The sequence below is a fragment of the Sitophilus oryzae genome, unplaced genomic scaffold (genome assembly GCF_002938485.1).
Source record: "Sitophilus oryzae breed Bouriz unplaced genomic scaffold, Soryzae_2.0 scaffold_1297_pilon_pilon, whole genome shotgun sequence".
In the NCBI taxonomy this organism is placed as follows: Eukaryota; Metazoa; Arthropoda; class Insecta; order Coleoptera; family Curculionidae; genus Sitophilus; species Sitophilus oryzae.
The window spans coordinates 1,780,721-1,805,971 of NW_022145945.1; the positions used below are offsets into that span (position 1 = coordinate 1,780,721).

The window sequence follows — 25,251 nt, forward strand, 5'->3', positions numbered from 1 at the left end:
AATGAAAAATAAAACATCTTTTCTTTGGAGGCATTTATCTAAATAAGTCCGTATTTACATATACACCTCTTAAAAGGCTGCTTAACTTAAATGACTTGAATTTTGTTTATAAAAACACTATATTTAAACGATCCACACAAGTCACGATAACTATTTTATTTTTATTTATTCAGACACCGCCGTCACTGCACCTTATTAAACCCTTCAATACGAACTAGTTCTTTCGGTACCCCCCTCGTATAGCGAGTGGTTCGTTTGAACTACCGAAGATACCGGGGTCATTTCGTAAGAAACATTTTATTTTTGGTTTGATTTACGCTGGCGCATCATTTGAATAACGATTCTAAAGTAGGATGTTCCGATTTAGTCAGTACGATTTTACCAAAACGCGTCCAGACCATTTCTGCGATCATTGAGGAATTTGAGGTTAGATTTCCGTTTGTAATACTCTCTGTATACTTACGGGAGAGGGTGTAAATTAGAAAATATATAAAATGGACCGCACAGTTTGTGGAAAAAGGCTGCTAAAAACATTTGTCGTAAATGTATCCACATCATTAAAAAAAACAGACCATAAAAAGAAACAAACGTTTTTTACATGTCCTAGTTCTGAAAATAAAAGCCTTTAATTTCTGTTTCTTCCTGAAATACACTAAAATACGCCACAATAAATAAAATATTCAAGTCCAACTCACTTATTTACTCGTTTATTTTCGACTACTAGCCGTTTTACGGTCCTTACGTAAAACAAAACAAAGATTTAAATTAATTTACAACCTTTATACAAATAAAAAAAAGCAAAGATCGACATATAAATAATAAATTGTAGATAATTTAATTATCGTGTTTTCCGCAAGAGTTCCAAATTGCCCCATGATAATTCTTCCTCTATTTAAAACGCAAATTATACATCATGAGGCAACTTGAATGAAAAATAAAACATCTTTTCTTTGGAGGCATTTATCTAAACAAGTCCATATTTACATATACACCTCTTAAAAGGCTGCTTAACTTAAATGACTTGAATTTTTTTTTATAAAAACACTATATTTAAACGATCCACACAAGTCACGATAACTATTTTATTTTTATTTATTCAGACACCGCCGTCACTGCACCTTATTAAACCCTTCAATACGAACTAGTTCTTTCGGTACCCCCCTCGTATAGCGAGCGGTTCATTTGAACTACCGAAGATACCGGGGTCATTTCGTAAGAAACATTTTATTTTTGGTTTGATTTACGCTGGCGCATCATTTGAATAACGATTCTAAAGTAGGATATTCCGATTTAGTCAGTACGATTTTACCCAAACGCGTCCAGACCATTTCTGCGATCATTGAGGAATTTGAGGTTAGATTTCCGTTTGTAATACTCTTTCTAGACTTACGGGAGGGCGTGTAAAAATAGAAAATATACGAAATGGACTGCACGGATCGCGGAAAAAGACTGCCAAAAACACTACCCGCCTAGATGGGACATGTCGACGTTCTCTAAGCCTTGGATCAGTTGCCGCAGCAGTCCTGATCCGACACGTGATTGGTCTGAGTGGGATCCGTCGTCGGCTCTTGAGCTTCCTGAGGCGGTTTGAAGGCGGCGGCGTACGGGTACCTCGCGTGGCAACGCTGCACGAACGAGTCTAGTTGGCTGGGGGTACAACTGCCTATTTCGCCGTTACGCAGCGATTTAAGAATATCTGTACAAATCTGAAACAAAAACATATTATTATAGTTAATAATTGTCCGATAAATTTTGTCAATGTCTTAATACAGTAGCTAAGAGAATACTAGAAGAATAATAGCTCGTGGCCAATTAGACAAAAATATGCCTAATCTGGGGCCAAGTGAGAAATAAAATTTATTAAAATTATAGGATTAAAGAAATTGATTCACTTACTTCAATATCTACATCATTAAATTTATTATTGTCTATATCGGTAACCAAACTAAGCGCCTCCTTTTGGCTCTTCTCCTCCAACTGATACATAACTATTGCGCCCTCTAGTGCAGCTTTTAAACTGTTTTTATGGTTGTCCAAGAATTCTTTGTTCAACGTTTTCGCGTCTTTGGTGCTTAACAATGATTTGGTTTCTATCGTTATCTGTCAAAAAAAAACAAAAAAAGTATTGAATCATTGATGACCAAAAAAAAATATATAAAAATAAAAATTAAAACAAAAATAGACCAAAAACAATAGAAACTTACCACTTCCGATACAGCTGGATCAAAGGTCGATTGATTTTCTTTGACCACCTGTAAAAATCGTATTAAACAACTGTGTAGCTTCGGATGTTTGGGATCGACTTTGTGAGCCCTTTTGATTGACTGAAGCATTAACAGTACTTTTCCTGTAATATACAGAGAACAGTGGTTAATATAGATATATAAAAAATACGTCTTGTAAAAAAGAGACTTACTTTTTCTATAATACACTTCGAAGGCCATGAGATGCGTTTCGATTCGATCTCTGGCCAGCGTCTGTAAAGGCTGTAAAAATTTGATGGCTTGATCTAAAGGATCGTCCACCTGTAACAAACAATAAAGTAGTATTACTTTGCAGTGGCGGCAACTGGTTCAGTAATATAAAGGTGCTCAGTAATGTGGGTAATGAGACATAATCTTTATAAAAATTAAAACATTAAGAAGAAAAACAATAAAAAAAATAATAAAATCGTGCAACTATTTTACCGATAACGACTGCACTGTTCTCCGAGCTCGGGCTACTACCGTTCACGTACAAAAATTCGACAGATGTGCAAATGGCCAATGTAATGAGCGGGCGGAGTATGTTTTGCGGTGACATACTCGGCCAAGTCCACGTGGACCGCGTGTATACAGGGTGTCCCATTATTCCGTGGACATAGAACTATACTACATGTTTTTGGAATCAAAGTAAGTTCATTGGACACAATTTACCTCTATGCAAAAGTGCTTCGTTTGTCCGCTAGAGGGCATCAAACTTTAAAAACACATTTTGATATTTCAAGAACCGTTAGTCCTATTTGAATGGGATTTTGGACGTCTATGTTTTGCTAAGTGCTTTAACATTTGGCCTTCACAAAAATCATGTACGGGAAGGGTGAAAACTACACCCGCCCCTACATAAATTTTAGTATAAATATTTTCCAACTACACCGACGACAGATTTTCTTTTCATAAAATGGTCCCTCTAGCATTTACCCAATTTTTTGTCTCTTGTAAAAACGTGATATCGCATAGTTTTTGTGAAAAAAAATTTTGGAGAATTTATTTTTCCAAAGCAGACCTACTAAAATATACAGGGAGTTCCAATATTCCGTGGATATAGAACAACTAAGTATTTTTTGGAGCTCACTATAAAATAAGTTAATTGCACATAATTTACCTTTATGCAAAAGTGATTTGTTTGTCCGTTAGATGGCATCAATCAAAAATAAACTCGAGCGTTAATTTAAAAGTTATTAATTTTTTAAGCTTTTTACGAAGCTTATTGCTAAATAATAATTTGTAATACTAACATAAAATTCCATATGTATCAGCTTCTCAAGAAAGGCCATCTCACACTTATCCACTCAGGAACGCGGAGCAAGATCTTTATCTACCTACCCCACGCTCAGAGTTAGTTAAAAGTTCAATATTATACAACTCGAAAAAAATGCACAATCACCTGCCATTTGAAATCAAATCCATAACATCATTTTTTTCATTTCGCAAAGCATTGAACTCTTATTTACTACACAAGGCTTTCTACGCCGTAAATGAATTATATTTTGAAAATCAAATTTGATCTTGTAAACACTGGTCTAATGTTTGCTATTGCTATATTTACTAATGACATCGAAATGAATTTATTTAGAGGTCATTGATATTTTACTATAAACTAGCTAAATATTTTTGAATATTATTTTTATTTTTTTGTTCTTTGACGTTATAAACATTTATAAATGTTTATTTTAACAATAAGACTGACAATATTATTTGTATAATGTTTTGTATTATCTTTTGTTTGTTTGTTTGTGTACCTTGTTTTTTTTACTTTGTTTGTTAGTTTACCTTTGTCTACAAATTGAAAAATTTTTTGACAATAAAGGCATTTATTTATTTATTTTATTGATATTTTCGCCAACTATATTATTAGAACATAATAATATCCGTAGTTTGATGTGACAAAAAAAAACATTTTTTGGAAGCCAGCTTTGGAAAATATGTTTTTTCCTCAAAAAGTATGCATGGTGGCGTTTTTTAGACTATAAATGTTGTAAATACTAGAGGGACTATTTTAAGAAAAGAAAATCGGTCGTCGGTGGAATTGGAAAATATTTATACTAAAATTTATGTAGGAGTGGGGGAAGTTTATACACTTCCGTACTTTTTCATGATTTTTGTGAAAGCCAAATGTTAGAGCACTTAGTAAAACATAGACACCCGAAATCTCATTCAAATCGGAATAACGGTTTTTAAAATATCTGAAAACAATGTTTATATTTTTTTCAGATATGATAAGTTTCATGCCCCCTAGCGGACAAACGAAGCACTTTTGTATAGAGGTAAATTGTGTTCAATGAACTTATTTTGATTCCAAAAATACACAGTAGTTCTGTGTCCACGGAATATTGGGACACCCTGTATAAGTAGCAATATATTGCTGTTTATTGAAATATGTTTTATAGTAAATTGATCAAACTCCAATATTGTGTCTGCATCCTTGAAATTCCTGTCGTAGACACAGATCCAGAAAACGTACATTAATGTATGGACGCCTCTTAAGTTGGCAGCACTGGTTCTATCTATACTTACTCGCGCCAGCTTATCTGGAATCAGTTCGTCCAGCTGAGGCGCATCCGCCTCTACGTCACCCTGCTGCCTAGATTTATGGTGTTGGTCCCTTTTGACCTGAGCTTCGCGCGCCTGCGCGCTTTCTTGCTCCGCCTTCTTTTTCGCCTTCCTCTGCTTGTTGCGCAGCTTTTTCAGTTCCGAAGGCGCCAGGTTTTCTGCAACAAAAAACAACCAATTCTGAACATTTTAAATTATTCTCAATTTTACAAGGTTATGATCACAGCATCTTCCGTATCTTATGGTAGTCTAATTAACTTTGAGAACGACGCTAAAAATGACGTTTGACATTTTTAAATAAAGGCTAGAAAATTTTTATTTACAATTTTTTTTGTGGATGGGATTAGCCAGAGTTTTTAGTTTTAACGTCTATGCTGTTATTGAGTGAAGAGTAACCAAAAACATAAATATCATTAAAAGGAGACAAACTATTTAATTTTATTGCGATCAAACAACTTTTTCAACAAAAATCAATGATGACAAATTTCTGCGGATTGCGTAAGATACGGGTTGCGATATTAGGCTTGTGTTTGAAAACGAGGCTATCATTTTTAGAAAATACCCATAGAAACGGCAATCGTATCATTTTAGTCAAAATACATAGATCATATCTTTTAAATTATTTTCAGTTTTCCAATAAAAACAGTAAATTTAATTAAATTAAATTACTGTTTTTTAATTACTATGGTTTTTACGATAAATAGTAAACGTTTGAAGTGTGTTTGTGTGTTCAAGTATATAATTTTTATACTGTTTTTTTTGCAACAGAACTGTTTAGTTTTTTTTTAATACCAAAGATGGTTCGCCAGTGCTTAGTTTGCAAAAAAGTAGACTAACTCCAAATTTATATTTTGGCGGTAAGTGACGTTACGTTTTTTTAAGCATTAACAGTGGTAAATATAAAGTAACTAATTTAAGTTTTAAGTAGGTGATTACAAAAAAGCATTATTGAAAATAAAATTATACCTACACGATTTTTATGCCAGCCTACTTTGATGTTAAAAAGCCTTCTAACTCGACTTTGATCAAACACTTAAAAAGCGCAAGTGAGGCGCGCGCAGCATGATTATAAGTAGAGTATTATATACCTACTCTACTTATAATAAAATATGGCAGCATCCAAGTATACTTGGTCCAAGTACACTTTGAACGTATCATCCCCATTTATATACATATATAGATAATATAATTATTTTTTCAAATTGAATTACCAAAAAAATATATGTGGTAAGTATTTAAAAAAAATAGCAGGTTGCAGTTTGCAAAATGTTAATGCCTTTTTTATTTATACATTTTAGAAACTGTCCTGAATATGGGAATAAAATTCTCGAAAGCTTGACAAATTGAAAAAGTAGTTTTATTAGCCTGTATGGTGATTATTGACTGCATCCTCACTTAAAATTTGATTTTAATAAAACACGCTTATAGATGTATCAAATTTTTTTTTAATAAGAGTAACTTTAACTCTACATATATGTTTCGGCTTATAAGTTTTTTTCGGCTATATAAGTTTTTTTCGTTAAGTATTTTATATATCTATCTATACTTGTTCATTTAGCAAGAACAAAAATGAAATTAATATACGCACATTGGCACATTGATATGTTTATTGTCAAATACAGAGAAAGTAACATAATATTTAAATCAGGACTCGGCTTTATAAAAATAATTTTAACATTAATTGTAATTCGAAATTTAGCTAGTGGTAATGCAAATTGGTGATTTTTACACCCCAAATGCATATTTCGCTCGTTTACTTAGTTAAACAGAACTACATAGATTAAAAATGCGAGTACAACCACTATCACGGCTAGTCAACACTGTCGACATTTTGGTCATATGGCTTTTTATGATTTCAATAGAAGGTTGAAATCTGTAGAGATCTCATTGCAAAACACCATACGATCGAAAAGAAAAAGGCGTCAAAGACGGCTGGGGAATGACAATCGATAGTAATATTGGCGAAGTCAAGTTCTAGATGTCATTTACTTGACCTGTACTCTTCTTTCAAAAACTATCATCAATTGTCAATCCCCAAAGAGGCCGTTTTTTTTCGATATTACGGTACAAATTATATTGAAAAATATAATATTGAAATGGCTGTGAGATTATAATTTTCGGTATTAATGTATAAAATGAAGTCTTTTGGTGTATTGTGGTAGATTTTTGTAATTTTCTGTTCAAATTACTAAAGGTTCCATCTCAATTATATTTTATTTGTAGCAATGAATATATTTCATTTAATAATGCTGAAGAATCGCAAAAAACAGCGCCAGATATGGCTTAGAAATTAAGATCGCTGTAATTATTTGTGTATAATTAAATAATTAAATGGAGAATGTCACTGATCGTCATCTCCAAGCCAACTGGACGCCGTTTTTTTATTTGGATCATACGGTATAACTCTTGTACCACTGCTTTTATTTTTAAAAATTATGTTAATAATATTTCTCTGCCACTATTTAATACTTTAACAAAAAAGGATACATTTTTTAAACAATTTCTTTTCAAGAATATTCAACAAAAGTACAATTTTCTCATTCATCTATCATATAGAAAATAAAAACTAAATCTAAAATTATATATTTCAGGTACACAAGTAGAGCAAAATATTTGATTTTGTCCAAAAACTATATTTCGCATTATAACAAAAAACAAATAATTAAATTAAGAAAAATATAATCAAAATAAATAACATAAAAAAACTCACAAAGAGATAATAAGAAGCGAAAAAACACACAATAAAAATTACAAAGAATAATATATTAGAAATACAGGAATGAATAATAATAAAACAAAAAAATCAACTGAACAAAAAATAAATCAAAAACAAATAAAGACAAACAAAAAATACGTAAAACAAAACAATAAAATACGACCTAATAATACTTGTAGCCTCTTTCAACAGGTCTAACATGAGAGTCCACCTTGAAGACCTTAACCTCTCTGTCTTTCTCACCCCAAGTATACTCCTGCTTGACAAGGTCACCATCCCTGTATTCCGAACGCTCCTTGAAGTCCTTGGTGTGGGGGTCATGAACCCCATACCTGAACTCATACTTGGGGTAGGAGTAGTAGTCCACTGATGACTTGTACTCCAGACAAGCACAGAGGGCTATCACACTGGCTAGGACAAGCAATACTTTGGACATCTTTCTTCTTTGGAGATTATTAGGGTTTGTTGTTAATGTTGGTGTGCGAAACTAAAGACTGATACAGATTATGGTACAGGGGGATGTTTTTATAGTGAGCTTTGTGTTATTGAACCGTTATATTATTTGCTAATTGGCATTAATATTTCAATTTTTTCTATTATCTGGTTGACATTAAATTGGGGTAAGGACATTTGATGTTGTTTAATTGTATTCGGTCGTATAGGTATGTATATTTAGATATATTTTTTTTATTATTGAACTGAAATATATATGAGGGTTTTCAGACAAGAAAATACATATTCATGGAAATTAACTTCATTACTAATGTATCTTATTCTTTAAAATTGTCGATTTAAAATTGATTTATATTTATTGATACTAATACTGAAACGTTTGGTATACAGTATACAGGGTGAGAACATAACCTAACCTAACTAACCAAACTCCCAACTGGATGATCGGAATTCAACAAATTAAAGCTCGTTTAAAAAGCGTTCCTTACTCTATATTATACCGTATAAACAATAATAATAAGCATATAACGGTAGACGCTAGGGGGCGCTGACTTATATTAAATAAATATTGTCTTTTTCTTCAGTAACAAAATACTCAGATTTAGTAGCGGACATAAAAAAACATAGACAATATTTAATGAATGGTGGTCACAACTTAATTATGCACATACATAATTAATAATATTATCACCCAATTTAAACGCAAATATCCATATTACTCGTTACCAAAGCCGGCTTAAGAAGCCAATTCCTTATATACCCAATCGATTTCTGAAGTAATTTCGCATTTTTCAGCCGCAGTACTTTTAAATATTGAAATGAAGTGAACGTGTCGCCAACAAATACCTATAAAACCCAAAATTCAGCTTAAAATCACCAGTTCAGTCTCAATAGTTACAGTGCTATAAGATATCCCTAACTTAAAACATAACGATAAAATGAGAATTCTCATCTGTTTCGCCCTGCTGATCGTCGCTTGCTGCGCACTAGAATACAAGTCCTTCGACTACCGCGCATACCCCAAGTACGAGTTCAAATATGGCGTCGAAGACCCTCACACCAAAGACAAGAAAGAACGTTCCGAACAAAGAGATGGTGAAGAAGTAAAGCAAGAGTACACCTGGGGTGAAAAGGACCGTGAAGTCAAGTTGAGGAAGTGGGACACCAAAGGAGAAAAGATCGAAATAGGATCGAGGAAGTATTGATGAATGTGTAGTTCTGTTGTTGAAAAAGCCTGTGTGCCATGTACAGTATTCTCTTTATTTCTCTATATAACTTTTTGAATTTTCTTCCAAATAAAAGAGTATTATTTTTGTTAAAATCTTGTTTTATTATTAATTTATTTTTTTATTTCAACTATACCTTAAAGGAATTAACAAATGCCTTTTACATAGGAGGGTTTATACCCACTGTTTCTAAAAAATGCCATATCAGATTTTATATCTCGTATTTTCACATTAATGTTTCTATTACAGAATACCTGGCAATAGTAGACCAGACTCATACCCATTTTCATGGTAAAAATATACTTTTTAAATCAAATACAATGGGCAAATACCATAAAATTCCTATTTTAAGTACTTAATAAAACATTGTTACGTATTCCATGGGACCTTAATTCAAAACACACGATAAAACACTTAATTAATTTATTTTCCGACTATATAAACACAACACACTAATAACTTTTTCTAGCACCTTCGCCAATTAGTCGCTAATTCGCTTACTCCAAAACCGTATGATTTTTCCTCAACCTGACTGACTTTTTCGAGCGCGGGAAATTCTTTAAATACATCAGCGGATGTTCTCGTAATTTCCGTTCCGGATATATCTGCAATATTCTTTTTTTTTCAGAAAGTTCGTTTACAACAATCGGGATTTTCCACCAACGTTTCAAGAGATGGCGCACCATTTAATAATATAGGATTGCTCATCCTCATAAGACGTACGTTCGCCTCTTCCCGCGCTTCAGCTGACAGTTGTGACGTCATTGTAGTCCTTGTCAAAGCCTTCGTGGCCTTGTCATGATAGTGTGTATTATTAGTTGCCTATGATAAACTTATAAAAATAACAGCTGAGAAATTTTGAGTTATTTTGTCAATTTTAAATGTGAAAAAGGTGTCTTTAAAGTTTTTAGAGCTATAGAGTGTATAAATACGTTCATTTTGTGTTGTGGATTGTGACAAAGTGCATACTAAGTGCCCACGATTTTGTTTATTAATTATTTTAAAGCAAAATATGGAAGTACTCTAAAAAGAATGCTTGCAAAAGGTGATGCTGGGAAATGCTGTTCTTAAAAATGCATTATCCGAGTATTTAATACGATTTATACAGTTAATTTTCTATACTGCAAACATATAAGGTGTTTAAATAAATAAACTAAATAATGAACTTAGTAATGGTAACCAATAATGCACGTGTGTGTATTATTGGTTGCCGGATAAGGACTAATAACCATGACAAGGGCTACAATGACGTCACAAAGCGAGTAGTTTTCGCATGCACCTGGCGGACACTTTTGGCTGAATGAGCAGTCCTATTAAGTTCGCTCCTCCGAAAGATGTCGCTGTACTCCTTTACAATATGTTTTCTTCCATATTAAAGAGCTATCCTATATGTCAGAAACACTGCGACCTGTATAGCCTATTATGTTTGTTCTCTTTCTATAACTGCTCCCAGTCTCCTATACCATCTTGTGCAGCTCCTTGATAGAATGGGAGCACAGTTCCTCCAGCTCTAGCCTTGTTTTCTCAAATAGAAAGTGTCCCTTGCGATCCAGAGCCTCCCAATGACTTATTATGTGCTATAATGACATCTATGCTATTGTAGGTTTTATTAAAAATATAAATATATCATTATTTTTATTTTATTTGCCGATTATTTTAGTGGTAAGCCCGGTACAGTAAAGTTTGTCTAATTATATTATTTTTCTGAAGAATAAAAATAAGTAAAGCAAAAATGTATATTAAAAATCTACTAAAGAATATCCTAAAAATGTGTTTTTGTTGGTAAAAGACCACTAAGAAGTTGTCTTTTTCATTAACATACCTAGATTTTGCAGTAATCAACATAAAAAGACATAGATAATATTTAAGGGAAAGGTGGCCACAACTTAATTATGTACATACATAATTAATAATATTATCACCCAATTTAAACGCAAATATCCATATTACTCGTTACCAAAGCCGGCTTAAGAAGCAAATTCCTTATATACCGAGCCGATTTCTGAAGTAATTTCGCACTTTTCAGCCGCAATACTTTTAAATATTGAAATGAAGTGAACGTGTCGCCAACAAATACCTATAAAACCCAAATTTCAGCTTAAAATCACCAGTTCAGTCTCAATAGTCAAAGTTCTAAGATATTCCAGATTTAAAACATAGAGATAAAATGAGAATTCTTATCTGTTTCGCCCTGTTAATAGTCGCCTGCTGCGCACTAGAATACAAGTCCTTCGACTACCGCGCATACCCCAAGTACGAGTTCAAATATGGCGTTGAAGACCCTCACACCAAAGACAAGAAAGAACGTTCCGAACAAAGAGACGGTGAAGAAGTAAAGCAAGAGTACACCTGGGGCGAGAAGGACCGTGAAGTCAAGTTGAAGAAGTGGGACACCAAAGGAGAAAAAATCGAGATACCTATTAAGAGGAAGGACTGATAAATGGGTAGTTATGTTGTTGAAGCCTGTGTGCCATGTACAGTATTCTCTTTATTTCTTTTTCTCTACGTAACTTTTTGAATTTTCTTGTTCTATCTGTATCTTCTAAATAAAAGATTATTATTATTGTTAAAATCTTGTTTTATTCTTGATTCTTGTTTCATTGCAACTATACTTTAGTGTCTTTTGTACAGGAGGGCTCATTGTTTCTAAAAATACCATATCAGACTTAATAGTTCCTATTTTCACATTAATTTTTCTTTTACAAAATACCTGGTAATAGTAGACCATACTTAAAAAAATATTTTTTGAGGTACAATGTGACAAACCGATTTTCATACTAAAATTATTTTTAAATTAATGTTAATCGTTAGGCAACCAGTATTTCTTTTGCATAATCAAAATTGTCACTCTAAATTTTACATAACCAAATTGTTACTCTAAATCGCTGTCTTTTTCATTATTCATTATTCGAATTCTCAGAATGTTGTTAGCAAGTTTCATCTTAAAATAAAATTTTAATCAATCACAATTGTTTATCTCCATCATTTACCGAACTAATAATACAGAAATTACAGTTCAATTACAAATAATTCATTATTTATAGTGATTTACAGTAAATTTATTAAATTATACGAATATTCTCGTTGATTATTGGTTTGAAATAAATATGATAGAACCCTCCAATGAAAATGCGAGTTACTAACTCTAATAATTCTAATTCTGAGGTCCAAATGAGCTAGATGCTTTACCTAGACCGTTATTCGGAAGCTATTTATTATTAAAGAAGCTAGTTATTCGGAGTTTGCAGCAAAATCTTCCTCGATACAGGAATCTGGATCGTGGTTGAGCTTGTTCAGGTGGCACTTGATAGCCATATGCCCTGTCAAAAAACCTGTTTTAATCCGCACATTATTCCAGCTGAGCATTAACAGTTCCTTTGTGGTTTTAGCATTAGGGCCTTAGATGAAGGTCTTACTAAGCCTATGTCCCTGTCTGTTTCCCCAGTAGATGGTATGGTTTTCAGATTTTTACTGCACTACGAGTCATAGATTTAGGTGGATACTTTTAGAGAATGTGGGAGGGAGTTAATCACCGCGACCTTAAAGATCTATTGTGTCCCCCTTTCTTGAGTTATAACTCATCATATAGTCTATAACTCATCATATGTGGGGATCTTCTTGTTATAAGGGAGCAGGGTATTTCCCATCTCCTTGCCTTACACATATACAGCGTAGTTTTTAAAAAAAAATGTCCATTTTTACACCAAATTTTCTGCATACTTAAAGCTCTACGACATTTGTAGATCTTAAATTATTACCGCATTTTAACTATTAAACAAATGGCACTAGTGTCAGATAAATCAAACTAATTTTAGAGTTTACATTCTCTCAAGCCAAGGCAATCAATACTTACCTATATTTTTTTCATAAGTCTCATTAAGCCACATTAACACTAATATGTCTTGACACTTATTGCTTCAAATCCATTATTTTAAAACAATTCTCTCTTTAAAAAATATTAAGAAAATTTATTTTAAATATACCACAGCGACAAAAGCGGGTATTTACCAATAATAAACCTGTTCCCATCGAGACGAGAATATGCAATTTAAAATTAGAATTGCATTAATAATGTGTGTCTGCTTTCCTAATGACTATAATTTACGAAAATTATAAGCGTTAGTTAAATGTACACACTTCTTTAATCTGTGGATAAATTATTATTATTATTATGTATTTATCTGGGTAATATAATTTAAGTTTTATTAAAAATTGAGAGTTATTATTTATTTAAAAATGCACGTACATACACAAATACATAGATACAAATAGTTATATCTAATACAAGCACATATGCGAAAGATAGACTAACCACTATTTTGTTTGATACATCATCAAAAACTTCATTTTTATTTCGATTTTTTCCAAATATTTTCTGAACTAACATAAATATTTGGATAAAAATTGGTGTCTAGGGGAGAAATTTGATTTTGATGTCAATATGACTCCTACTTGTAGAGGGCGCCACCGACATATATTTTAAGTGGTTTGAAGACTAATAACTTTTCGTCCGTACCTGTATAAAACTACTGAGTAAAAAAATATACATTTACGACGTTTTTTATTATGTAAAAAAGGTCTCTTGGTAAAAACCGCTACGAGTAATGGTGCTCGAGATATTTGGAATCTAAATTATCAATACCTGTCATCATTGACATAAATTAAACATGACTAAATAGTTATTAGACTGAAATCATAAATTTGAAATGTTTTTGTGCCAAAAGTTCAACAGTAACTGTTTTATCATTTTTTCGAAGAAAAAATTATGATTAATTTAAAAAAATAAAAAGTTCCCAAATTTCTCTCATTTCAGTCAAATAACTATCTAGTAGCGATTTTTACCAAGAAACCCCTTTTACATAAAACACGTCGTAAATGTATATCTTTTTACTAGGTAGTTTTATACAGGTACGGACAAAAAGTTATTACTATTCAAACCCGTTAAAAAATATGTAGGTGGTAAATATGTACCCTCTACTATTATGGTAGCAGTCATGTTGACATCAAAATCAAAGTTTGATACATCATCAAAAACTAGTAAAACTCGATATGGAAATATTAATTTTTATTTCGATTTTTTCTAAATAATTTCTGAATAACAATTCAATATTTGGATGAAAATTGGTATCTGGGAGTTTTTTGGCATGAGAAATTTGATTTTAATGTCAATATGACTCCTACTTGTAGAGGGCGCCACCTACATATTTTTTAACTGGTTTGAAGACTAATAACGTTTCGTCCGTACCTGTATAAAACTACCGAGTAAAAAAAATACATTAACGACGTTTTTTACGTAAAAAAGGTCTCTTGGTAAAAATCGCTACGTGTAATGGTTCTCGAGATATTTGGAATCATCATCATTGACATAAATTAAACATGCTGACTAAATAGTTATTAGACTGAAATCATAAATTTGAAATGTTTTTGTGCCAAAAGTTCAACAGTAACTGTTTTATCATAATTTAAAGAAAAAATTATGATTAATTTAAGAATTTAAAAAAATTTAATAAAGAAGTTCCCAAATTTCTCTCATTTCAGTCAAATAACTATCTAGTAGCGATTTTTACCAAGAAACCTTTTTTACATAAAACACGTCATAAATATATATCTTTTTACTGGGTAGTTTTATACAGGTACTGACAAAAAGTTATTACTATTCAAACCCGTTAGAAAATATGTAGGTGGTAAATATGTACCCTCTACAAGGAGCAGTCATGTTGTCATCAAAATCAAATTTCTCATGTCAAAAAACTCTCAGGTATCAATTTTCAGCCAAATATTGACGTTACTTCAGAAATTATTTGGAAAAAAATCGAAATAAAAATGAAAGTTGTACACCCTGTATCTCCGAAACTAAGCATTTTAGGACATACATTTATATGAACTTTTTAAATTATTTTTATCTGCAGAATATGCTACTAAAGTTTCCGAAATACACTTCGGACTACCCTGTATATGAATCACCCTGGACCCGGAAAATGATCCATACCAAATAGACACTCTAGCGGCGTTCGATTATATTTTCTTCTTCTTCTCAGCCATTACTCATCCACTGCAGAATGTAGGCCTCTCTCAGTTTCTTCCGCTCGTTTCGATTCTGTGCCCTCCTCATCCAGTTCTTACCGGCTACGGTTTGGATATCATCAGTCCATCTTTTAGGAGGTCGGCCGACTGGGCGTTTTGCTACGCGTGGCCTCCAGCAAAGAAGTCTTTTTGCCCATCTTTCCTCGGACTGTCTGGCTAAGTGTCCTGCCCAAAACCATTTAGAGTTAGCTATCCTCTCTACGATGTCCGTTATCCTCGTCTGTCGGCGAATGTCTTCAATTCTAATGTGGTCGCGAAGACTGATACCCATCATGGCTCTTTCCATAGCTCTTTGACTCACTCGCAACCTGTTCACACTTCGTGCCGTCATCGTCATAGTCTCCAAACCATAGGTCATGACAGGCAAGACGCATTTGTTGTAAACGTCTCTTTTTAGGCTATTTGGGATTTTGCTTTTGAATATAAAGTTAAGTTTACCAAAAGCTGCCCATCCGAGTTTGATCCTTCTAGAAACTTCGGTTGTTTGATTTTCCTTGCCGAGTTTTATGGCATGACCTAGATATATATACTCTTTAACGTTCTCAATCCTTTGTCCATTAACATTAACTTGCTCTTCATTTTCATTTAGGGTTTTAGTTTTAGACAAATTTATTTTTAAACCTACTTGCGCAGATGTGTGGTGAAGTTGTTCGAGCATTGTTTGAAGTTCTTCCAACGATGAGGCCAGGACAACGACATCATCAGCGAAGCGCAAGTTGTTAAGCATCCCACCATCTACCTTAATACCCTTATTGTCCCAGTTCAGCTTCTTAAATACGTCCTCCAGGGCCAGTGTAAAAAGTTTGGGAGAAATAGTATCTCCCTGTCGGACTCCTCTTTCCATTTTAATTTTATTTGTGATATTTATGTCATCCAGTTTGATAGTCATTGTAGCTGATTTGTAAATAGATGATATTATGCCAGAGTATCTGTAGTCTATTCTGGCATTTTGTATGGCATCGAGGATGGCGTGTAGCTCTATAGAGTCGAAAGCCTTCTCATAATCCACAAAGGCGACATATATAGGGAAGTTGTATTCGGTGCTTTTCTCTATGAGAGTGCGGACTGCCTGAAGGTGATCCACAGTACTATATCCACTTCTAAACCCTGCCTGTTCCGGGGGTTGATAGAAGTCGAATTTGTTTGACACGCGATTTGTCAGCACCTTTGTGAATATTTTGTAGAAGTGCGAGAGCAGGCTAATGGGAATGGGACGATAATTGTCGAGTCTGGTGTTATCACCCTTTTTGTGAATGAGAGTGATTGTTGCGTCTTGCCATAGCTCTGGTATACTTTGTTCCATAATGCATCTATTAATTCGATTATATTTATTATATCGATATTAAGGTGACTCATGGGCATATGTAATTCGTGCACTTGCCATTTGCGATTGGAATTATTAGCGTCGGATTGGGAAATAATTAAATATTTTACCTAAATGTCATTTTTGTAGTTTGTGACATCAGAAGTTCCAATCCGACGCTGTTAATTCTAATCGCAAACTGCAAGTTCAAGGATTACATCTGCACGCATGAATGATTTTTATGAAAGATGGACAGTGGAATTTCCTAAAGACATTGTACTTTTAGAGTTTATGTCCGCAATGGGTCTAGGAAGGTATAAGGTGGTAGAAAGGCACAACTAATGTGTCAAAACATCAAGAAATTTTGAAAAACAGTTTTGTGCGAGAGGCCTTTACCAGGATATGAATTTTATATTTCAACAGGATGGCGGGGCATGCCATACGGCTAAAACTACTAAAAAATGGTTTAAGGACATGAACATCACGGTCCCCTCATTGCCTTCGCATAGTCCGGACCTTAATGTTATCGAGACATGTGGCATAAAACGAAACAAGAATTGTGCTACGATCCCCAAGAAAACCGTTGGCCATTTGACGATGATATTCAGTGAATTATGGCAAAATTTTTACTCTGGCGTATGTCAATCATTAATAAAAACAATGCCAAACAGGCTTGCAGTGGTTGCAAAAGTTCATGTCGATGTAACGCCATATGAGAAGTTATTTTTTAAAGTGTCCGAACATTTAGTTGTCACGATCTTGTGCAATCTTTTTGTTTATTTATTGGCCTACAGTTTATTTTAATGTTTATAGAAACTAAACTATTTAAATATTCATTAGAAATGTTAGAATCTAATATATTTATAATGTATTTCTTAAATGTAAATAATTCAGTTAATGAAAATAAAGGTTTTTAATAAATTTTTGTTTGTCCGAACATTTAGTTGTTAGGGCTCGTAACTTATGAAAAGGAATACGAAAATTTTCAAAAATGGAAGCAATTAAAAAACGTGCGAGAAGAAATAAAGTTTTTAACCTATCCTCGCTGTTAAAATATCATTTAATCTACCATTGTGGTTAAAATACTATTTTATCTACTATTTTTGATAGATATAAAGCATTAAAAAATTAGTATTTTTTTGATCGAGCAAAGTAAATTCCCAAGAGATCAAGGTAAATCTTAGCAAAAAATACTTCCTTCTAATTAGACATCGCTGTAAAATAAATCAATCACAGCTCAATTTGTTCAAAGTAAACAAATAAAACTAAAATCCCCAACCAACCACAATAAATTATAAACGTTAATCTATTAGATAATTACAATAAAAAACAAACAGGCAGAAGGCGTACACCATAAAATAAATATAAAGCTACCATAAATCTTCAACGCTAATTTAAAACATTTTCCTTGGAAATAATTTCGATCTGAACCATTGCAATTTGCTGTTGTCTATCTAAATAGTAGAAAAATTGAGGAAAAATATTTATTGAACTAGTCCAAAGCCGTCCAGTTTTACGATTATTCGTTTTATGTTAATCGAAGAAATAACGAATGCGAGGTGGACACATTTCACACCGATGCATTTTTTCAAGTAGTAAAATAATATATTGTTTTGTTAATTAGGCTGTAGTACAGGAGCGAATATCCACCGCATATAATAAGTGTCTACCATAGAGGTGGGAATTCTAGTTCCTTAGTTCTAGTTCCTCCAGAGAAATAGTTCCTTGGACTAGGTCTTTAGTTCACAATGGTTAGAGGAACTAGTTCCTTAGTTCTAGTTCCTCCAGAGGAATAGTTCCTTGAACTAGGTCTTTAGTTCACAATTGTGTATGTTAAAAACATAGGTACGTTTTATTGCTGTCATGCATAAGATGCCCTCATACATGTACCCTTGAAAATTTATGGAACGCCGATGAAAATGCTTTAGACGTCGCCCGGTACTGGGCTAAAGAATTTTAAATTATAATTGTACATTATGTACCTATATGGTCCGGATACGAAAAAGTAAGTAAAGTAAGTATTGCAGATAAAAAAAATTCAAAAAAACTCAAATCAGAGTTTAAAAAACTATATCACAAATCAATTGGAGCAAATATTGAAAAATCGCATTTTTCCTCACTTCAAGCTTTTTGTTTTTGTCTAAAAATTCAGAATATCTACTTCGTTTTATAAGACACTAGCGTGTACCCGCGACTTCGTTCGCGTCGAATTAATCATTTGTAATTGTGATGATAAAGCAAAGCAAGAATTTCCATTAACATACAAACTGGATAAAATTTGCTCACATTTATGTCAGCATGAGAAAAAACAATATGGCGATAGTATTATATAACTTGGTAATATTTGAGAATTTGAGGGGTAGTTTCATCTCGTTGGAATTTGACTTTCGAAAAATCCGTTTGCCAAAAATAAGCTTTTTACGTCAAGCAGTTTAAGCAGAATCGTGGTTAATCAATTACCCAACTTTTTGGAACACCCTGTATGATTTTTTAAAAAATTTCAAAATATGTTAAAAAACAAAATAAATTATGCGTGTCCAAGCGTTTTTTTAATAACAAGACTAACCGTTTTTTAAATAACAAATATTGTAATATTAGAGGGACGTTTTCACCCTCTTGGAATTTGAGATTCGAGAAACCCCTCCTTATCGAACCTCTACACCCCACAGTCCACAGTCAACCCGTTTGCCAAAAATCAGCTTTAAACGTCAATCAGTTTAAGCAGAATCGTGATTACTCAATGATCATATTTTATGAAACACCCTGTATAAATTTTTAAAAAATCTTAAAATATGTAAAAAAACAAAATAAAATATACGTGTTTAAGCGTTTTTTCGGAAACTTGACCGTTTTTTAAATAAAAAAATATTGTAATATTTCAGGGGTGGTTTCACCCCCTTGAACCTGGAATTTCGAAAAATCCCTTCTTTTCGAACCTGTACACCCTAGAATCAACCTGTATGCCAAAATTGAGCTTCTTATGTTGAGTGGTTTGAGCAGGATCGTGATCAATCAGAGTTACTTAAGGATTTTATATATTAGTATAGATGTACTTACTTCAGCACTTGGACTATTATTTACATAAACAAAACGGCACTATATAAATCCAGGTACCACTATTTATGTAGTAAAATACTTGACCCAAAAATAATCTGATGTAATATTGAGACGTATAGTATTCATATCCTAAACTAGTTATCAATGCATTATTACAAATAGAGGGTTACCGTTAATGTATGCTACTATTTTAACGTTAATTTCACCTTACCTAATCACAATTATGATAGGGTTAGCAATTTTTTCAACAATTTTTGGTAATATCCAGTTTTATGTTACTCAATACTTAATTATACTAATGTATTGTCAACTTTAACTATACAAAAGCAAAATTGCTCGATATTATTTATAAATTTAATATTTTTATTTCATTTCAACATAAATAATTATTATATATTAAAATGTTACGTATTTTAACGTAGTTCCTGTTTTTACATTTTTTTTTTCCTGACTTTCTTCATTTTGCTTATTTTAAAAGGTATATTATAAGGCTTATTATATAAAGGTAAATATTTCCTAAAGATATCATCCGCTTCTGGCAAGATGAAAGAAGAATTCATCATGACATCCCGTATTCAACCAACTTGATTGCTGCACATTCTTACCAGGTGGCTGACATGCGTATAACCTTTTTCCTATTGGCTAACGCTACCCACAATTTTATGCCCTTCCCACGAAATAGTAGAAATATTGACTAGTATTGAAATGTCCAATGGCGGTGTTAGACCATTGTATTTTACATCTTTAACTTGATTCTAACAAACATTACTATATTTGGGGAATCATTAAACAAAATGTAGATACATTTAAAGTAAAATAATGTAAAGTTTACTGGAAAATATAGAAATCCTTGATATATTTTCATAAAATATTGCCTGGATAAAAAAAATGTTCCTGGATATTTTATGAATGAAATCGAGAGATGTTTCTAGAAAACTGCGTTATCTTTGCTTAATTGTTTTAGATCCATTTGCCAGGCTGTAAATAAGAAATATTTCCATATTTAATGTAATTTTATTTCCATAGCAACTGTTAAAATTGCCTTATATCTATTAAAAATAGTAGATAAAATAGTACTTTAACCGCAAAGGTAGATTAAATGATACTTTAACAGCGAGGATAAGTTAAAAAGTTTATTTCTTCTCGCATGTTTTATAATTGCTTCCATTTTTGAAAATGTTTGTATTCCTTTTCATAAGTTATTTGGATATGGCATTTGTCGCCTCAGCTTGAATATCTATTGGTAATTTACTTATTTCGTTTTGAGCCATTTTTGGCTCCAATTCAATCAGCAATCGACACAAAAGAGAATTAAAAACTATTGACTCAAAACTGACAACTAAAGAGACAGCTTTATTTATTTGTCAAATTACATAGAAACCAACGCCAACCCAGCACAATATTTTTTCTACTCGTAATAAATTCCTTGAAATATTAAATTGTGAATATTTTTTAAAATGTAACTCGCTATGGAAAAAAATATTGTTTTATACACGACGATAAAATTGCATTATCGTCTCCCGAAAATCTTTTCGGTCGCCGATAAAATACCATTTTATCGTCTTGTATAAAAAATAACTATTTCTCACACTAAATTCTTTATAAATCTTTAGCAAGTCTTAATGAATGTTACCGATAGTCCTTATATATTATAAGGTTTATCCGATAGTCAAGCAGATATCAATTCGAAATTACAGTTCAATACAAATTTATGTTGTTTTTAAATTAAAAATTTTTAAAACGCGAGTTTTGATTTTCTAATTGGTTAAAACAAAATATAACGTTTCCGTATCAGCGACAGTACCTCCCTAATTACAAATATGCTTCCACTTATTTGATAACACGACACATTCGTATACTTGAAACACTTTAAATAAAAATAAAAACCGGCATACAAGGTAGACATACACAAACCACTTCGTTTAGAGCTACTTTTCCATATTTTTTTCGGAAAATTTTACAGTCCCACTATATTCTCCCCTATATAATACACCCAATACCAAAGATTGGTTATCAGTATTCTTTGGAATTTCGACTTAAGCTCAAGACGAAACAATAAAAGACATGTTTGGTGTGATATTAGGATTGTTAGTTGCGATGTTCACCGTTAATGTAGACTGTGGCGCTGTTAGTTATAGTTATGGCGGGATAAGATTGGGTTCTGGATATGGTTATGGAGGTTTGAGGTTAGAACCGATAGCTCCTATTAAGTTTGCAGCCCCTTTGGCCTATACAGCTCCTATTCCTGCTCCGTATTACGGTAAGAATCTCAGAAAAATAATACGGTACTCAAGATATACAGGGTAGCGCACTTCATTCGCCTCAGTTGATTATACGAAAACGGAAAGATGTAGAAACAAAATATTTTATGGGTATATGTAGGGAGGCAGTGTGCTCAATTTAAAATTATTTTGAAATATACACGGTGTTTCAGAAGTAAGATCCATACCAAAGTTATATTTTTTTCTTATGGAACACCCAGTATTTTATTTGATTTTTGGATTCTTGGGCCCAAAAAAAGGCATTTATTATAAGGGTTAAATATGATTAAAATCTTTGGTTTTTGAGATATTTAAATATGCATACTACAATAGAATAGATTATTAACACCCTGTACATTACTTTTAAGAATTAATTCTTGTGCTGAGTTTAAAAGTAGGGAAATAAACTTTACTGAAAAATGTTATTGCTTCCTCAAATTTATACAGGGGTACCAAAAATTGCTGATTTATTTTAAGGATTTATTTTATAGAAAAACTTCGTTATTTCAAATGCTACACCCTGTATTTTCTAAAATAAATCGAAGCAGATTCACATGCTCTTTCAAACTATGTTAGGGTTTCCTATACCTATCTAGCTCAGATTTTGAATAAAAAGCGATTTTTCAATAAAAACGCAATCAAGACGACTGGTGTCGCCATGGCAATTTTCTAGTGATATTTAGTAACTATTTTCTAAATCGATATTAATTTATGGACATTATTATTTAGATTTATAACAGTTTACTTAAATTTACCTACAATAGTTTAATAAGTATTCATTATTTTATCAATTAAAATGACATGTTGACTAGATAGTTCAGACTATCAAACTGAAATAATATATTTTGTAATGTTTTTGTGGGCAAGGTTCAACAGAAACAGTTTTATCATAAAATTTCGAAATTTAAGCTTACGTTTCAAACACAAGGCATTGTATACAAAAAAATACAAATATATACTATAAACAGATCATGAAATATGAAATCTTGAAATTTACCTATTGTGTAATAAGATTTTCAAGTCATACGTAATAATATTTCCATATTATTTTCCTAGAAACAGTAAATTCATCATAAAGTACTCGTATTATAATATTAAAAATTTGTCTAGGATATTCTAAAGCAATTGACTACTACACCCCGCCAAAATACGAATACAAATATGCTGTAGGCGATCCCAAAACTGGAGACCAAAAAGAACAAACTGAAGAAAGATATGGAGATGTCGTTAAAGGAGAGTACTCCTTGGCTGAACCAGATGGTACTATTCGTGTTGTTAAATATACAGCTGATAAGGTAAGCCTCAAAAAATATTTTGACACTTTAACAATGGGTTGTGAATAGGGAATGCAATCCCGCAAATGCGGGATCCCGCTGAGGTTCCGCGGGATCAAAGTTGCGGGATTTACCGTGCGGGATCTGCGAGATTGACACATTACTACTGGGTAACCGAATACTTAAATCCCCTTACGCCTTGGCCATTAAAAAAAGACAATTTTGTCAAATAAACTGCCGGACATAATTATTGAGACAAGCAAAATTTTAAGGTAAATTTACTTGAACTAAAAAAGATTTTGGGATGTGGTTGGGACCAGGTATAATCATTAATAATCAGGTAATGCATCTATTGTGACTAAGATGCTATGTGGTTTTCGAAAATATATTTAGCGAATTATCGTATGCAGGGTGTTTTACAAGAGTGTGAAAATTTGGCTAAGAATCTTTTTTTACCGCAAATTTACAATTCTTAAAAAATCGAAATTTTTACCAAGTTCGACAGTACGACTAATCTGTATTGAAATTAGAAAAAACAATTTGATCGGTTTTTTATTTTTTTTTGTTTTAAGGAAAATACGAGGTTTTTTCGAAAAATATGCATTTTTAGTCAAACGTAATGGTCCTAAGTGGTACAAAAAGCTTTGTACATTCTGCATATGCCAAAAAATTATTGATGTAAAGTGTATCTAAAAGCAGATAACTAACACAAATTAAAAAAAAACTTCAACATCAGAATAATATTTTTATTTATAAAATAAGTAGATAAATTATAATAAATAAGTTTATTAAATATTAAATATATTCTTTGAACACCTTGTATACATCAGTCCAAATTTCTGGACAGCTAGTTTAAGATACACGCTATATCAATATATTGTGGGCCTATGCAAACTGTACAATGCCTTTTGGACCATTTAGGACCAAATGTATGACTATAAATGCATATTTTTCGAAAAAACCTCGTATTTTCGTTAAAACAAAAAAATTTAAAAAACCTACCAAATTGTTTTTTTTTCAATTTCAATACAGATTAGTAGATATTTATAATTTCGATTAATTGCATAAAACCATTATATTAGCAAGTTTAATAGGTTAAGAACAAAGAGGAGCATTTATTGTTTACAATCCCGCAATTTTGCGGATCCCGCGGGATTGACTGCTTTAATCCCGCGAGTTTGCGGGATTGAGATTTTGGTGCGGGATTGCATTCCCTAGTTGTGAAATTTTGAACACAACTGGGTTAATCACAAATTATTTTTACTACGGGTCATACATTTGGGCATTGCCAGTACTGGCTCTAGACCAAAATAAAATTATTTTTATTCAGTTAGTTTGTTTTTAATCTTCTACGAAACAAAAGCTCTTTTGTCAATACTTTAAGACATTTTTTATAAGCAAAGACAGTAATATTATCATAAAAACACTATTACAACAATTATTATCTACTTCTAGGTCAATGGTTTCAACGCCGAGGTATCCAGAATAGGAAAATCCTACCACCCTGAAAGATCCTACGTCACGAAAGGCTACTATGGCGGAGGATTGGGCTACAAATTCTACTAAACCCCGAAGAAATCACCAGAATATTATGACAAGACTGCCATGCCAACCTTAAACGCTCAGTATTTTATCCGAAAATTAAAAAAGTAATTTTTGTTTTCGGAGTAGACCCTGTATATACATATGCCATACCGCTGTTTACTTAGGCTTTATGATGTTAATTGTTTTTAATTTTTAAGTAGGTTTGTAAGTTCGTCTCATTTACAATTTATACAGAAAAAGGCAAAGAATAAGGACCAGATATTAATGTGTATTATTATTTTATTGTTATTTCTGATACCACCAATGTGTTCATATACCAGAATAAAGAATTTATAACGTTACTATGTTTCTTTTTTGCCTGTTATCGGGAAATAAAACGCCTAGAATTTAAAAACGTTAAAAGAAGCTAAATATTCTTCCTTCTATCAAGACATTTAAGAAACTATGCTCTAAATGAGAGAGAGATTAACAATAATTACTGTATATTTGGTTGCATAAAGTTGTAAGTTGAAAAACAACCA

At 32.3% G+C, this 25,251-nt stretch overlaps 2 protein-coding genes across 2 annotated transcripts in view; one reads left to right on the plus strand and one right to left on the minus strand.

Moving 5' to 3' along the window:
- Nucleotides 1-438: 438 nt before the first annotated feature.
- LOC115874534 (N-alpha-acetyltransferase 15, NatA auxiliary subunit) overlaps nucleotides 439-25,251 on the minus strand; it is a 180,258-nt gene continuing 155,445 nt past the window's right edge. The window contains exons 11-15 of the mRNA XM_030889705.1: nucleotides 4,776-4,969; nucleotides 2,417-2,525; nucleotides 2,205-2,347; nucleotides 1,897-2,100; nucleotides 439-1,706 (exon numbers count right to left, since the gene is read on the minus strand). Of these exons, the coding sequence (XP_030745565.1) occupies nucleotides 1,506-1,706; nucleotides 1,897-2,100; nucleotides 2,205-2,347; nucleotides 2,417-2,525; nucleotides 4,776-4,969 (851 nt within the window). The 3' untranslated portion in view covers nucleotides 439-1,505. The remainder of the gene's footprint in view (nucleotides 1,707-1,896; nucleotides 2,101-2,204; nucleotides 2,348-2,416; nucleotides 2,526-4,775; nucleotides 4,970-25,251) is intronic.
- Nucleotides 21,472-25,045, plus strand: LOC115874535 (cuticle protein 19-like). The gene is made up of 3 exons (XM_030889706.1): nucleotides 21,472-21,910; nucleotides 23,022-23,206; nucleotides 24,641-25,045. The coding sequence occupies exons 1-3, from the start codon at nucleotides 21,715-21,717 to the stop codon at nucleotides 24,749-24,751; spliced, it is 492 nt and encodes a 163-aa protein (XP_030745566.1). The 5' UTR covers nucleotides 21,472-21,714; the 3' UTR covers nucleotides 24,752-25,045.

Bases quoted from the DNA above. Each gene is read 5' to 3' on its own strand.
- LOC115874535 (XM_030889706.1), top strand. From the start codon at position 21,715: ATGTTTGGTGTGATATTAGGATTGTTAGTTGCGATGTTCACCGTTAAT. The intron at 21,911-23,021 runs GTAAGAATCTCA...AAATTTGTCTAG, and splicing joins TATTCCTGCTCCGTATTACG to GATATTCTAAAGCAATTGAC. The intron at 23,207-24,640 runs GTAAGCCTCAAA...ATCTACTTCTAG, and splicing joins TTAAATATACAGCTGATAAG to GTCAATGGTTTCAACGCCGA.